Source organism: Bemisia tabaci, chromosome 5 (genome assembly GCF_918797505.1).
Source record: "Bemisia tabaci chromosome 5, PGI_BMITA_v3".
In the NCBI taxonomy this organism is placed as follows: Eukaryota; Metazoa; Arthropoda; class Insecta; order Hemiptera; family Aleyrodidae; genus Bemisia; species Bemisia tabaci.
The window spans coordinates 16691647-16705251 of NC_092797.1; the positions used below are offsets into that span (position 1 = coordinate 16691647).

General features: G+C 36.2%; 1 protein-coding gene across 1 annotated transcript in view; it reads right to left on the reverse strand.

The window, feature by feature from the left end:
- The window catches only part of Cht10 (Chitinase 10), a 39967-nt gene that overhangs the window by 24562 nt on the left and 1800 nt on the right, over nucleotides 1-13605 (reverse strand). Inside the window, exons 2-13 of the mRNA XM_072300354.1 lie at nucleotides 12346-12428; nucleotides 11764-11805; nucleotides 11044-11226; nucleotides 10136-10268; nucleotides 9122-9263; nucleotides 8669-8896; nucleotides 7635-7833; nucleotides 6706-6809; nucleotides 5281-5497; nucleotides 3730-4464; nucleotides 1650-1771; nucleotides 377-632 (exon numbers count right to left, since the gene is read on the reverse strand). Coding sequence (XP_072156455.1) covers nucleotides 377-632; nucleotides 1650-1771; nucleotides 3730-4464; nucleotides 5281-5497; nucleotides 6706-6809; nucleotides 7635-7833; nucleotides 8669-8896; nucleotides 9122-9263; nucleotides 10136-10268; nucleotides 11044-11226; nucleotides 11764-11805; nucleotides 12346-12428 — 2444 coding nt within the window. The remainder of the gene's footprint in view (nucleotides 1-376; nucleotides 633-1649; nucleotides 1772-3729; nucleotides 4465-5280; nucleotides 5498-6705; nucleotides 6810-7634; nucleotides 7834-8668; nucleotides 8897-9121; nucleotides 9264-10135; nucleotides 10269-11043; nucleotides 11227-11763; nucleotides 11806-12345; nucleotides 12429-13605) is intronic.

A 13605-nucleotide genomic window follows, 5' to 3' on the forward strand; every position in this document is an offset into this window, starting at 1 on the left:
CATTAAAATTGAACCATCCTTTGACTCTGTTCATTCACTTTAAGTCTCATAAATTTAAACTATAGAAATTACAAAACAGGTAGCTATTTTAAAGTAAAAAAGACGAAATTTCGCGAACTTGAAGTCAGGTTTTGTAAATCTTTCAACTGCAAAAACCCCCTCAATTGGGCATATTCTTAAAAAGAATCATAAAATCAATTAAAATTTTCTTTGCCAAAATCCAGTGGATTTACGCCATGAAGAGAATCATCAAAAAATTCTGCAAGTCCACTAGATTGTAATTTTTTTTTGAGACATTTTTCTGTAATTTATGCTCTTCTCTTTTCGGCTCTAAATAGAGGATATAGCAAGTCAAAAATTAGTGAAAAATCCTTACTGATAAAATATGTTGGATTAGCGCTAGGATTCAATGAGTAAGGCTTAGCAACATATGGAGTTCTCTGCAAACATTTGACGTTATAACTCCAATCGCAAACTTTCTTTTCACTGTTCCACGCTAAACCACTTGGACATCGATGGTGCATCAATTTGCCACTTGCGCAGATGTAAAAGCTATTGCAATCTTCAGGGTGTGAATAGTAACCATCAGAGGTGCAGCCAGAGCTAGGGGGCGCCGGTGGGGAGTAAGGAGGCTGAAATAAGGAAGTCAATCATCTTAAAATGCAAAATTAATCAATTCAAAGTGTATTTTTCATAATTTGGATTCAAGGTAAGCTCAAATAATCAGAGGAGAAAGAAACCTAATTAGTATATTGACTGATGTGAGATATGTAGGAGCAAATCAATAATGAACAAATAAACAATGAATCATACGCAGATCTTTGATCAGGACTCTAATCAAATCAAACTTTGTTCTTTCAAAGAAAATTAGATTGTAAGCGTACGTTTTGAAATTACTAACCTTGCGACAAAACTGAAGAAAAAAGGCGATTCTTTGAAAATAAATCAACTACTGGATAGGGCCAGGAGTCAAGAATACAATAAATGCTTTCTCATCAAAGTTACAAGGGGCAAAACTTTGTAAAAACACTCACATATAAACTACACACCGATGCAGAAGCCGGTTTTTGGCAATTCCATTACAGGAGCCAAGTAGAGGTTAATAATTAACTGAAAGATTATTTGAGTATGGAGATTTGTCAAACCCTGCGCATTCAATCCTTGTTTTATAAAAGGGATTTTTTTTTTAATTTAGAGAGGTAGAAAAAAGCAGAGAAGGCTCATTAGGGAAAAAATCACGGAATAACAGTATATTATTTTAACCAAAGAATCAATACCCGAGTATCTGGAGGTCCCATAATATAAGGTCAATAGTTTCTATTGAGACTTGATCCACCCAGCAATGGTTTCTGAAAAGGTTGCAGCTTTGCAGAAACATTCCTGCAACGTTACTTATGGCCTTATAAGTTGCGACAGTATTTCCCTGAAGTATCTGCAATCTTCTTAGCAAAGATTGCTGGGCTGGCTCCTTCTCCTTAATTTTACTTCTTAATTTTAAAGGATTTTTTTAACTTCTTAATTTTAAAGGAAATGGTTGGTTCTCCCTTTTTTTTAATTGAATGAGATACGTATTTGTGTGAATGCCCCTGAGCAAAATAGTAAGTTTTATAAACTCAGGTGCGCAGAGGAGTACAAGACTTCGTGCTTACTTCGGTGGGTCTTTGTGGTGGCGCTTCAGTGTATTGAGGAGGAGCTGGGGGAGCAGGGGGTGCGAGTTCGACTGGTCGCTCAGGTACAACAGGTGCTGGCGCTGGGATACTTTCAACCAAACCTGAAACACAGATTACAAAATTCTCATGATTATCTTTTCTTCACAGAGGTTGTGTTGAATAATGTGATAAAGAAGATAATAACGGGAATCAATTCGATTACAATGTTTTCAAAATCCAACAACCTAAATTTTGCCTTAAAAAATACTAAATGCACACATACTGATACAATTTGCATAATAGATTTCCCTTAACGTTAAACATTTGTTTGGTAGAAATACAAAATTTATTTGCTATTCTAGGCATTTTTTAAAATACATATGAAGACGCACAATTTCGAAAACACCGTAACTGAGCTGGTTCTCTTCTCTTAAATGTTATCCTTTTAAAACAGGATAGAGGATCAAAAGTTGTTGCTGTGGATAAATGCCATTTATGATTCTTTCACAAAAATTCTGACCCCTGTAATTACAAGAATCTTTGGTTCATGAATTCCTTTTGCTAAATATTTTCAAGTTGATATAATTTCACGAATCCAAAAACTACAATCTTAAACTTTCGCCCAACCTTGACAGTTTGAGAATCTATGAGAGATATCTGGGAAAAACCCAGAAGTCAAAAGGCTGCAAGAATGAAGAGTTGTTAAAACATACAAAACAAACAATTACACTTATAAAATGAAAGATAAAACCTTAAGTAAATAATGAATAAAATGGTTGCAAAGCAGAAGTAGCTGAGGAGAGTGCAGTTAGAGCTCAATTTTACACTTTACATTTTTTAGAATTGATGACTTTTTAACATAAACCCCATTGAAGTACAGACTTCCAGCAATGGGAAATAAGTAAATGGAAAACTAAAAAAATCAGGAGTCCTAAAATAACTGAAAGAAGCTGAAACAAAAATGTATACATAGAAAAATACACCTGAGGGGACAAAAAGGTATGAAAAAGAACGATTTCACTTCCAAAATGCAAAAGAGTAATCCCCAGAACATGCTGAAACAAGACAAGAGTTTATTAGGACATGGACATTTAAATTTAAATTTAAGAAAAAATGAAAAAAAATAGAGAGTGAGATACCTACTTGGAGAAATATTGGGAACCGCAAGAAATTATGTACCCATAAATGCCTGAAAATGGTGTTTATATTCTTTGTGGGTTAGAAAAAGAGGGGAAAAGAAAACAAGAGAAGAGCTAATGACCAAAAATTTAAGCTAGCCAGCAGGTAACATTCAAGCTTAAAATTGACAACTATGAAACTTGAAGAAAATATATTTCTTCTTTTCAGTTATGGATGACAAATATTTTCCAAAAAAAAATAAATACAAATAAATCAAGCTAGAAAAAAAAGAATTTTTTTTGGCGGGGGAGAGGTGTTAAATTGAATACTGCCACACTCAAAAATCATTTCCTGTTGATTTCCCTTGGATTTTCAAGAATGCGCTCACAAAATTTTGAGTCTTTGTGTTGCTTACTTTTCTAGAGAAACCCTTAAAAAGAACCGCACAAGAATAAGTAACTTTAAAATTAAAAATCTTCTGAGTCATTAGCACATTAATTTTTACGATAAGATGAACGCATTTGAAAGGCTTTGCCCTCATCCTCAGCGATCAACCACGACAAAAGAGCCCTCAAAATGCATTCTTCACAACATGAAAATTGATGTTCGAGTGAGTTTGAAAATCTTTAAATTACTTACTTTTGTTACTTACTTTCTTGTTTGAAAAACGAAACATTAAAGAGAAGTAGACAATGCCTGATTTAGTTAAGCTGATTCTGGTCGATTAATTTAATTAATTCGATTTACAATGAATGGTAGACTTATATCTATCAAATCAAATCTCAGACAGGGAGAAAGAGATGACCTTGATGCGGTCCATGTATCATTGTTGCCAGTATGACTGATTTTCACGACAGTCCTAATTTACAGACGAACGAATTTAAAAAAACAGAGAATTCTCAATCTGACAAGGCCAGGAGAAAAGAGAAGAGTAAAAAGTAAGGCAAAGGCGAAAATTTACCGGCTTGACAATTGGCATTAGCCGGCCAATCACAGGTCTTCTGAGCATCATTCCAATGAAGACTAGATGGACAGCGCAGTTTCTTCAAACCACCACGCACACAGTGGTAATAACTATTGCAGTCGATTGGGTCAGCGTAGAATTGACCCGGTGTGCAAGCAGTGACCGGTTCAGAGGGAGGGGTTGGTTTTGGAGAGGTTGGTTTGTAAGTTGGTTGCTGCGTGGTTGTTGGTCTATAGGTTGGTTGCTGAGTGGTTGTCGGTCTGTAGGTTGGTTGCTGAACCGTTGTTGGTTGACTAGTAGTTGGTTTGTTGGTTACTGTGGGGGACGGAGGTCTTGGAGGCCACCATGAGAACTCTGTTGTAGATGTTGATCCGGTGGTTGAATCCGGTTTCCACCACACTGGTTCAGTGGTTGTTGATTTCTGTGTAGTAGTCATTATAGTAGTGGTAGTGGTGGTGGTGGAGGGGGGGGAGGTTGTTGTTGTTGATGTTGTGGGATCTGGTCGCCACCAGACAAACTCGGTGGTTGTAGATGGTTTCTGTGTTGTTGTAGTTGTGGTAGATTCTGGTTTCCACCAGATTTGTTGCGTTGTGGTGGTGGGTTTCTGCGTTGTGGGCTGCGTCCACCAGGTCACTGGCTTTGTCGTGGTGGTGGTTGCTACTTCTGTGGTGGTCCACCAGGGATCTGGAGGAGAAGGATGATGGTGATGCTCTGTCGTTGAGGAACCAAGACCTGGAACCAAGTTGTCAAGTTTTAATGATGGCATTGTGAATTGATAGTTTTTTCTTTAAAAAAAAAAAAAAAAAAAAAAAAATTGGGGCCTATCATAATTTGCATGAATTTTTTCCACATTGAAACATTTGAAAATCACCTGAATGTTAATCACACAAGTTGAGGAAAGTTGAACAAATGTGGGCTACTGAAAATTTGGCATCATTAAAGGGGACAGCAACCTTAAAAACAAGTTTGGCTAAATCGAGGAAGAAAAGTGTGCAATAGACGACGCCGAAATCCGTTTGCGAATATCTGCATTCGTTGAGCCGCTATCGCAAAAAAACAGCTCAGCACATGACGTCATGAGCTCCATCTTGCATTTTGCAGTCTGCACTCTGCATTCTGTCTCCGGTGTCAAGTGGCCAACATGCGTTCACCACACATTATTAGTTCGCCCCAATCTCGCTCGTTCCTGGCCGACTCTTTTTTCTTTGTTTAGGTGTGACTATTAAGGCGACTTCGCGACGCCAGACAGCAAACGCGCCAGACTTTGAATTGTGTGTGTGTGAACTGCAGTCACACCGGGAGCACATGACGTCACCAGTCAGACTTACAATCTTTCATATCTCTGCCGATTTTGCGAATTTTTCATTCGGGACAGAGCCATTCATACCTTCCCACTTCAATTTTTAATACTATTTCATTTTCGATTTTAGGGTAGCTGTCCCCTTTAATCAAATTATAAAACTTAAATGTAAAATTTTTGATAAAAACTGGAACACCTAATTTTTAGCAAGGTATAACATAAAATAATTATATGTACTCAAAACGAACCTTCATCTGGTGTAACAGTTGTGATGGCGGGTGGTGGAGTGACAGGAGGAGGAGGTCTGCTGCAAGAGGGGATCAGTGGTGCTTTCAATCGACCAAATGCACGATTTATACTCTTTAATAAAGGATAAGTCTCACTGCAACAGCGATTGGAAAAATCATCCAAGTCCACAGTCCAAGCCATGATTCCGCCCAAGCCAAATTTTGTTACAAAATCAGCCTATAAGATGAAATGTAAATGTAGGTGAACAGTTTCACATGAAAATGAAGTAGATGTTCGTGGACGAGCTTAAAAGAAAAACCTCAACGAATTGATTAGGTACCATGGCATCATGTATGTAACTTTGGAGCGCACACATCAGATTTCTAATGCAGTCAATTTAGCTTTGAATATAGTCAGTTTAATTAAGATTGGAAACAGGGGCGCCGTTTGAGGGAGGGGGGAGAAGCTTAGCAAAAATAACTTCACTTTTTTGCCTGATCTTGCAATAACCTGAAATTCCGCCCCTGATTGGAAACACTAAAAATTAAAAAAACTCGACCTTTTCTAGCATTAATTATTTTGGCTGAATGTTAAGACGAGCGGACCCGGGAGGTTTTGGAGGCAACGGAGATGGACTTCTGGCGTAGATCCGCTGGTATTTCCAGAAAGGATCGCGTCAGGAATGAGACGGTACGGGAAATCATGGATGCCAAGCAGACCATCGTGCATGACATTATGACGAAACAACTCATCTGGTATGGTCATGTCCAGAGAATGGCAGGAGACAGGTTGCCGAAGAAGGTCCTTGACTGGGTTCCTCCTGGGAGAAGGCGCAGAGGGCGCCCAATGAAAGGTTGGAGGAAAGGGATTGAAGCGGAAATGTTAAGGTGCTCAATCCCCCAAGATTTGTGGTTTGAAAGAGAGCAGTGGAGGTTAGGAGTCGTAGAGCGCGAGGGAGTGCTGTAAAGCGACTTATATGTATGTATGTTAAGACGAGTCCTCCTAATTTTTATCACGCCACCTGATTTCAGTCCCAATATCAACGTTGAAGAAGGAGGGCAGCAGACCCTCCAATACAACGTTCAGCCAAAATGATAAATTTAAGGAAAGTTTGAGTTTTCTCATTTTCAGCGATTCCAGTCTTAACTAAATGTACTTTCCTCGTTTTTTGGTCTTGTTTTATGATCATTATGAACAATTTGTTAAGAGTAGTGCCCACAGTTGCTGATGAACAAGATTCCTGCTTACAATGAATTAGTATCAAACAGATTGTCCGAGACGGATTTAAGATGAATTAGAATTTTGACAGCTCGTAAAAGAGGCCCTTTCCATAAAAATAAAATTTTGTACATTCTCTGAGGATACTTTCCTTTTAAAATTGAATGCATTTGGCATAAAGTTGCACTTTCTGTTCAAAAATTTTAAGAAAATGTAAATCATCCAACCTTCACTTGAACTGCAGCAGGATCATCAAAGCTGACCCATTGATCACCCGCATAGGCATACGTATCAGTTCCATCACGTTCGACTGCCCATTGGCGTTTCTGCACTAAAATCAAATAAATTAGTTGATTGCACTTAAAAAATAAAGAGAGCAAAGAAAATTCAACATTTTGGTAGAATGATATAAAATATAAACAAACGCCGACAAATTTTAAAAAATCGCAAGAAATTTCAAACAGAAGATTGAGACTTTTTAAGTTACCGCAGAAATGTGTATCTCGATTTACAGTGTTGCAGACTTCCTGTCACATATCGTTTTTTGCAAAGAGAACTAGTGGACATAATTTCTTGAGAACACCCTTCATTTTTTTTTTCTACCTGTAGGATATTCTGTAACAATTTCAAGTCATGATGTTGTTTGGTCTTTTTTTGAAATAATAAGATAAGAGCGGCAATTTTGAAACACTGCAACCGAGATATGCATTTTTACGCTTTTAATATCCATATATGATGCATCCTAGAAGAACTGCTCTCAACACTTCCAGCAGACATTTCAGAGGAGCATAATTGAGTCAGAGGGGGCAAATAATCATCAATTTACAATTTCTTCCAAAATTTCTTGTAACTCTTTGCCTTAGAGAATAGACTGAATGCAGATACAGTTGGTGATTTTCAGAAGTATTAATTATGATTTGATACACGACAAATTTCGGAATTATTTTCTGGTTTTCCCTCAAATACTTTGATTAGTGGTAAAAATATAAATAAAAATACTGGAATGAAGGAATACTTAGTACATTCAAAGTCTCTATTTTCTTTCACAATGTCATTATGAGAAGAACTATTTTTAGATAGGTGACTTGCATTGTACAGAAATTTATTGATCGTTATAATTAATCAGATGTAACCTGAGTATTGAAGTAAAATTTACCTCGGTAGCAAATTTCATAGTAAGAAAGCATTCCTGGCTGTTGAGTGAATTCACCAGGTAGACCTGCCCCCGTGGCAGAACAATTTATTCCATGGTAGTCAGGGGACTCAAGAGTGAAGCTTTGGCCGTAGAATGGGACCCCAAGAACAAGTTTGCCAGGAGCCATTCCATTTTCGATGAGAAGTGCTGTTGTTGCCTCCTGAAAATCCATATAGATTAAGAATCAACAATATCAAGTTATTTCTATGTTTTCATCAGCCGTATCAGATACTCTTAATTTTCATTCTTGGTAGGTCTCTAAGCAATTAAACTCATTCGAAGAAGGAATAGAATTCTCATCAATTGTATGAAAATAAAATATCAAAGCACATTTGCAAAGCTTGTGATACGAAATGTTCTTCTTGCACTATACTTAATTAAAGGAGGATCAAAAGAGAGATAGTTCTCCTTAAAATATTATGAGTTATCTTTTTTTTCTTTGCTGCTACTTGAGTGGCTTGTATTTCATAAGAAATCTATAGCCAACTGTGGATAATATTCATGTTTATTAGCAATAAAGGTTCTTAACATGCATGCTCCAGGCATACCGCATACTACGGATGGGATTATGTTCTGACAGACACAACATATAATGTTTAAAAATTAAATAGCTATTTCATTACAGTTTATCCCTATCAAATTTCTATTTTTTTTAAAAACCTGCTGCTTGAGATGTCAACTGAACTGGTGAAAATGATTTTGAAAGTAGTAAAAATGACAGAATATTCTTGCTTTCTATTTTACAGAAAACATTATGCAGGAAAAATAGCTAAAAATAGAGGAAAAGAAATTTTTTAGGATTCTGACATCAATATTTTCATTTTTCATACTGGGTTATGACGAGAGGACAGTTTCATAGATTGAGCTGTATTAATAAACAGTCTCTAGAGTTCGGAGGAATTCTGGTGACTAGCTGTATGCAAGAATTATGACGTTTAGCAAAAGTGCTTTTGATAAATTAATATATACATTTTTGACCAGATAAAAAATCCTACCACATTGTATAGAGAAAATCGGTCTCCTTGTCTGTAGCTTAGAGGACTGACGTGGCCGGTAACAGCTTCCCATGCTCCATGGTAGTCGAAGGACATGATTGAAAAAAAGTCGACAGCTTCATTTAAAGCTCGGAAATCATATCCAGCTTTGATTATTTCCTTGTAGCCTGATACAGCAATAGCTAGACTCAATGGTGGCTGCTGTTTTTCAAAATCTGTTCTAAGTTCCTGCGTAAGAAGAAAATAGGATTAATGCTGAGGCGGAATTATTCTCTTTTCCGCAGAGAGGCAACACAACAGGACACTAATGCAAATATAATTGTACACTACAATAGAGCTGATGTAAATCTTCTCTATAAAAGAATGGTTTTTTTGCGCATAATGAATTTCTTCATCGCTAGTTTTTACTGGAGGGACTCTATAACTTGGTAGATAATAATGAGAGATACTAACCTGAATAAGCTGCACAAAATTTGTTCTATCTGATAAGGGACCTGACGTGCAGTCAGCTTGCCAACATACAGGATAGTTCCAGTCCAAATGTAAACCATGAAAATTGTATTTTTTAAGGAATTCAACGGTTGATGAAACAAAACTGGAGAGAATTCAAAAGAGTTAATGACATAGACTTAAGAATTTTAAATTTCAAGACTGCTGAGAAGTTGAGACGCTTGTAAAAGTCACACATTAAAAGTGATTTTTGTTTGTTTGTTAAAAATTGTTACTCTTCTTTAAAGTGAGACTGAAGATTTTGATTTCTTTGTTTTTGAGTGATAATGAAACTTTTTGTGGTGTAAACAGATGAGTATTCTTAGTAAAAACACGTGACTTATAAAAAATGCGCAGAATTTTTGTAACCAGTAGGTACATGTCTGATGGTAATAGGCTCAATTAATAACGATTCAAAATTTAAATATTTTTATTACAGGTACAAACATTCTTTCATTTAATATAATGATACTATTTCCTTATTAGACCTTTCAGAAAGCATACAACCTCGTTACTTTTAATGACATTTGGCTTCAGAGGTTGAAGAATACCTGAAGAATGGATACTTTTACGCACTGGCCATTTGGACCTATTTAAATCAAGAGAAACTATCTCCATTGTGACATGTTTCCTGTCATCAATGTATTCTTATAGGTCTCAGAACTCAGGTCTCAATGGAGATAATTTTTTTATTTAAATACGTCCATTGAGCTTTCAGTTCCACAGGGTTAGTGACCAAATATGGTTTGTCAAAGAAGCTTTAGTATAACACCAGGAAATTCTGGCTGAGGGCTTTATGATAAGGTAAGAATTCATTTCTTAAACAAGGTGGATACACACTACAGTATTACACAAGGGCAAAGAATACACTTGAAAGTTATTCATCTGATTATTTCTTTAGGAACTAAAAAAAAAGAGCTCTCTAGAGCTAGCGCTCTAGAGTTTCTCTATTTAAAAAGAGCAAGGAAAGAAACTTACTTACGGCGAGCTTCTGGATTACTGACTAGTTTAGAATATTTATCACCCGTGGAATCAGTCCATCCACCAAGAGCAAGGAGAACCTTCAGGTTTGGTGATGTTTGAGAAAAAGATGTGATGCGCTCGAAGAGATCTAATAAGCATTTATGGAACATTTGACATAAAACAAGCAAATGAAAAGAAATCTCTATAATAAGCAAGGAATTAGACAGAAAGTGCTTCCATTGATTCAGACCTCATAGAAATAGCTTAAAAATCACGAGATGATTAATATTTCGTAGCGCTGAATAATGGTAAAAATGAGCTTATTGCTGGAGTCATACTTCTGCTTTACAACCATTTTACAACAATGGATATCTGGCTAAGAAAAGGAAAAAAGCGAATGATAAAAATTAATTATCAATAAATGACAATTTTGAAACACATGATACTCCAATCATAAAGTTACATTTGATAAAATGAGAGTAAATTGAGGGAAACATATAAATGAAGAAATGTTTTCTGGAACAACAAAAAAACATACCATAGCATTTATATGAGAAGGTGAACAGATTTGTTCATTTTAGCCTTTTCTTCATACAATGATAAGCTAAAATATTGGTCATTAAGAGGACTCCCTTACGAGGTATTCATATTTTTTCCCCCCAATACTTTGACGTAATTTTCAACTGAGTTTCAACATGGCTTGAAAAAGAAGAAAAGAATTTGTTGATTGTGTGGTGGGGACAGTTTTTGAAGTGGTGAAGAGCTATTTTCCAGAGAGTTTTGTCGTACTGTTAGACTTTAAAAAAAAATCAACATTTAGCAGTTTTCAGTATCTTATGAAGTCTGCTGGGCTGAAAGATAATAAATTAATGCTACAATAAAATGAATGAGATAAAGTCTTTCTAGCATTAAAAATTCCTTACGGTTATCAACATCTGCAATTGGATCCCCAGGGACAATTTTGAGATCATTGGGGTCTAGCGATGCAAATGCAAAAACAACATGAGTGCAGAGACTTGGATCTAAGTTTTCTGGAACATATTTTCCCTCGCTTTTCCTGTAGCCTGACCAGTTGGTAAAGTAACAGACCACTCGGTATGGGTCACCTGCGAATGATAGAAAAGAATTCAGGAATTTTAATACAGATGGAGGTAGTTTACTGAAAATGTTACAAACATTAAAAGAAAGAGGGAATGAGAGAAAAGCACCCCCCCCCCCCCCACAAAAAAAACAAAAACAAAACAAAAAAACTTTACAGGCCTCATAACTAGAGGTGTTCAAGTTAAAAACTGTACCAACTCAAATATTTCGGAAACAAACCTTTCAATGTCTCTGCTCTTAGCCTCTGTTTCTATGGATTGGTTTTATATCAAGAACTACGTATGAAAAAAAATGTACTGTCACCTTCTTGATGAAAATAGAATTTTAATGAAGATTAGGTAGCTAATAAAAATGCGGTGGAAAAGAGACAGTGAAAGGGTCCTTGTGCTGAAGACCAAATTGTGATTCAACGATGAGACAATATAAACCTTGCCAAAAAAAAACCATAGGAGCCCAGGTTTTATTGCACTCATAGAAATGAAAATTGCAATATAACACTGGCAAAAAAAAACAATTTGGTTTGAAATTGATAGCATACTTACTTTCAATGGTTTGTTTTGATAGATACGCATCTGACGGAATATCTGGGGAAAACATAAAAAAAGTATCACTTTTTGAATTACAAGAAATGGAGTACCTAGAGGCAAAAAATATTGTCACTTCAGACTTAACAAATTAAGCTAAACAGCTCATTAAAAGTAGAAAATACTTCCGGACATACATTGGTAAAGCATAAATTTTCAACTGATATAGTTTTTTTTTTTTTTTTTTTTTTTTTTACCGGTTGTTTAAATTTTTTTTTGGAAAACCTGTTTCCAAATGTCAGATTGCTCTAAAATTAGCCATGATAAGTGCAGGTCTTGTGAGCAATCTTCAAGCCTTTAGGAGCGCTACAAGAATATTCAGACTCACGATTACATTTGATCAAACCATTTTTTCCAGTACCTACCTGGCAATAAAATTTATGATATATGACTAGGTACTGACAGGCCTTACTTAAATTAAAAGTCTGATAAATAAGTGCGTAAAGTGAAATAGAGTAATCACCAGTATCTACTTTGTGGGTAAAAATACATATTATGGTGTTTTGTTGAAGAATAGAAAATGAAAGCTCGATGAATTACCCGAAAAAGACCCAGAGTATCGGTCAATCGGTGGGTGAGGTACTTTTTCGACTGCATCCCGTAGAAAGTTATCATTTGGACCTCTGAAACAATAAGCAAAATTGAAATAGAAGTTAAGTCAGAAGAAAAATCATAGTTTGGTTGACTACAAAGTTTAGAGAAAAATAGTGAGTGGTAGGGCTATAGTTTGACTTAGGTAGGTTGGTGAGCAAATGAAGAACCCATTACTTTTTTCAGATGCAAAATTCATAGCCACTTAAAAACACTGGAAAATTTATCATCCTGTTATCAATCCTTGAGGAATGCGTATGAATCTGCAACACCTGAGGCATGAAATCAACCGTTTCTACGGCATGATCATCATGGGAAAATCAATCTTTGGCCGGCCCCAGCGGGCCGATTATTGAAATTGATGGACAAAGCTATAGACAAATAAGACAAAAGAGATATGGAGGGATCCTATTGGTGGAAGCGGGTGGTTGCAATGGACAAAGGACGTAGGTAATAGACGGACTAACGGCAACCCACGAGAGACCCGATAGTTAGTCCATCATTTACCCTCATAGTCCATAAGAACCAGCCATTTCAACCAATAAGATCGCTCTATACTCCTTATGTCTCCTTTGTCTATAGCTTGGTCTATCAATTTCAATAATCAGCCCGCAGTAGACACTAGGTACTCAATAGGTTAGGCTCTGAATTTCACTGAGACCTTCCATAATCTTACTTCGAGGCAAGAGGTATTTCATCCCTCAGCTTTGAAAACCCTCTTTCAGGTGACTCAGAGTACCTCAAAAAAACCCGTGAGACGTTGACAATAAAATAAATTTGAAGTACGTAAGTATTTAGGTAGACCACAACATGACAGGTAAATCCCTGATGATAAATAAAAGATGATTTGATTAATGAACCAAAGTGAGAGGTTTGTAGTTTCCTGGAATTGGAGAGCCTCAATAATTTCGAACAGTACAGTGCTATTGAAACTACGAGAAGGAAAAAATAAACTATTAGAGTTAAGTAGTGAGAGCTTACAGATACCTACTTTGAGACCACCTTGACATGTTCATTTGTGGAGATTGAACAGAAGAACGACGAATTGAATATTCTTTGAAGGGATGTGGTTGAGATCGGCAAATAAAAACAGCTTCATATAATCAAGAATCTCGAGCAACTTTATATTTATAGGACTTATTCACGACACTTTACGAGAAGATGAAAAACCACGTTTTTCGGTTTGTTTACAACTTGTTATCAAAATGT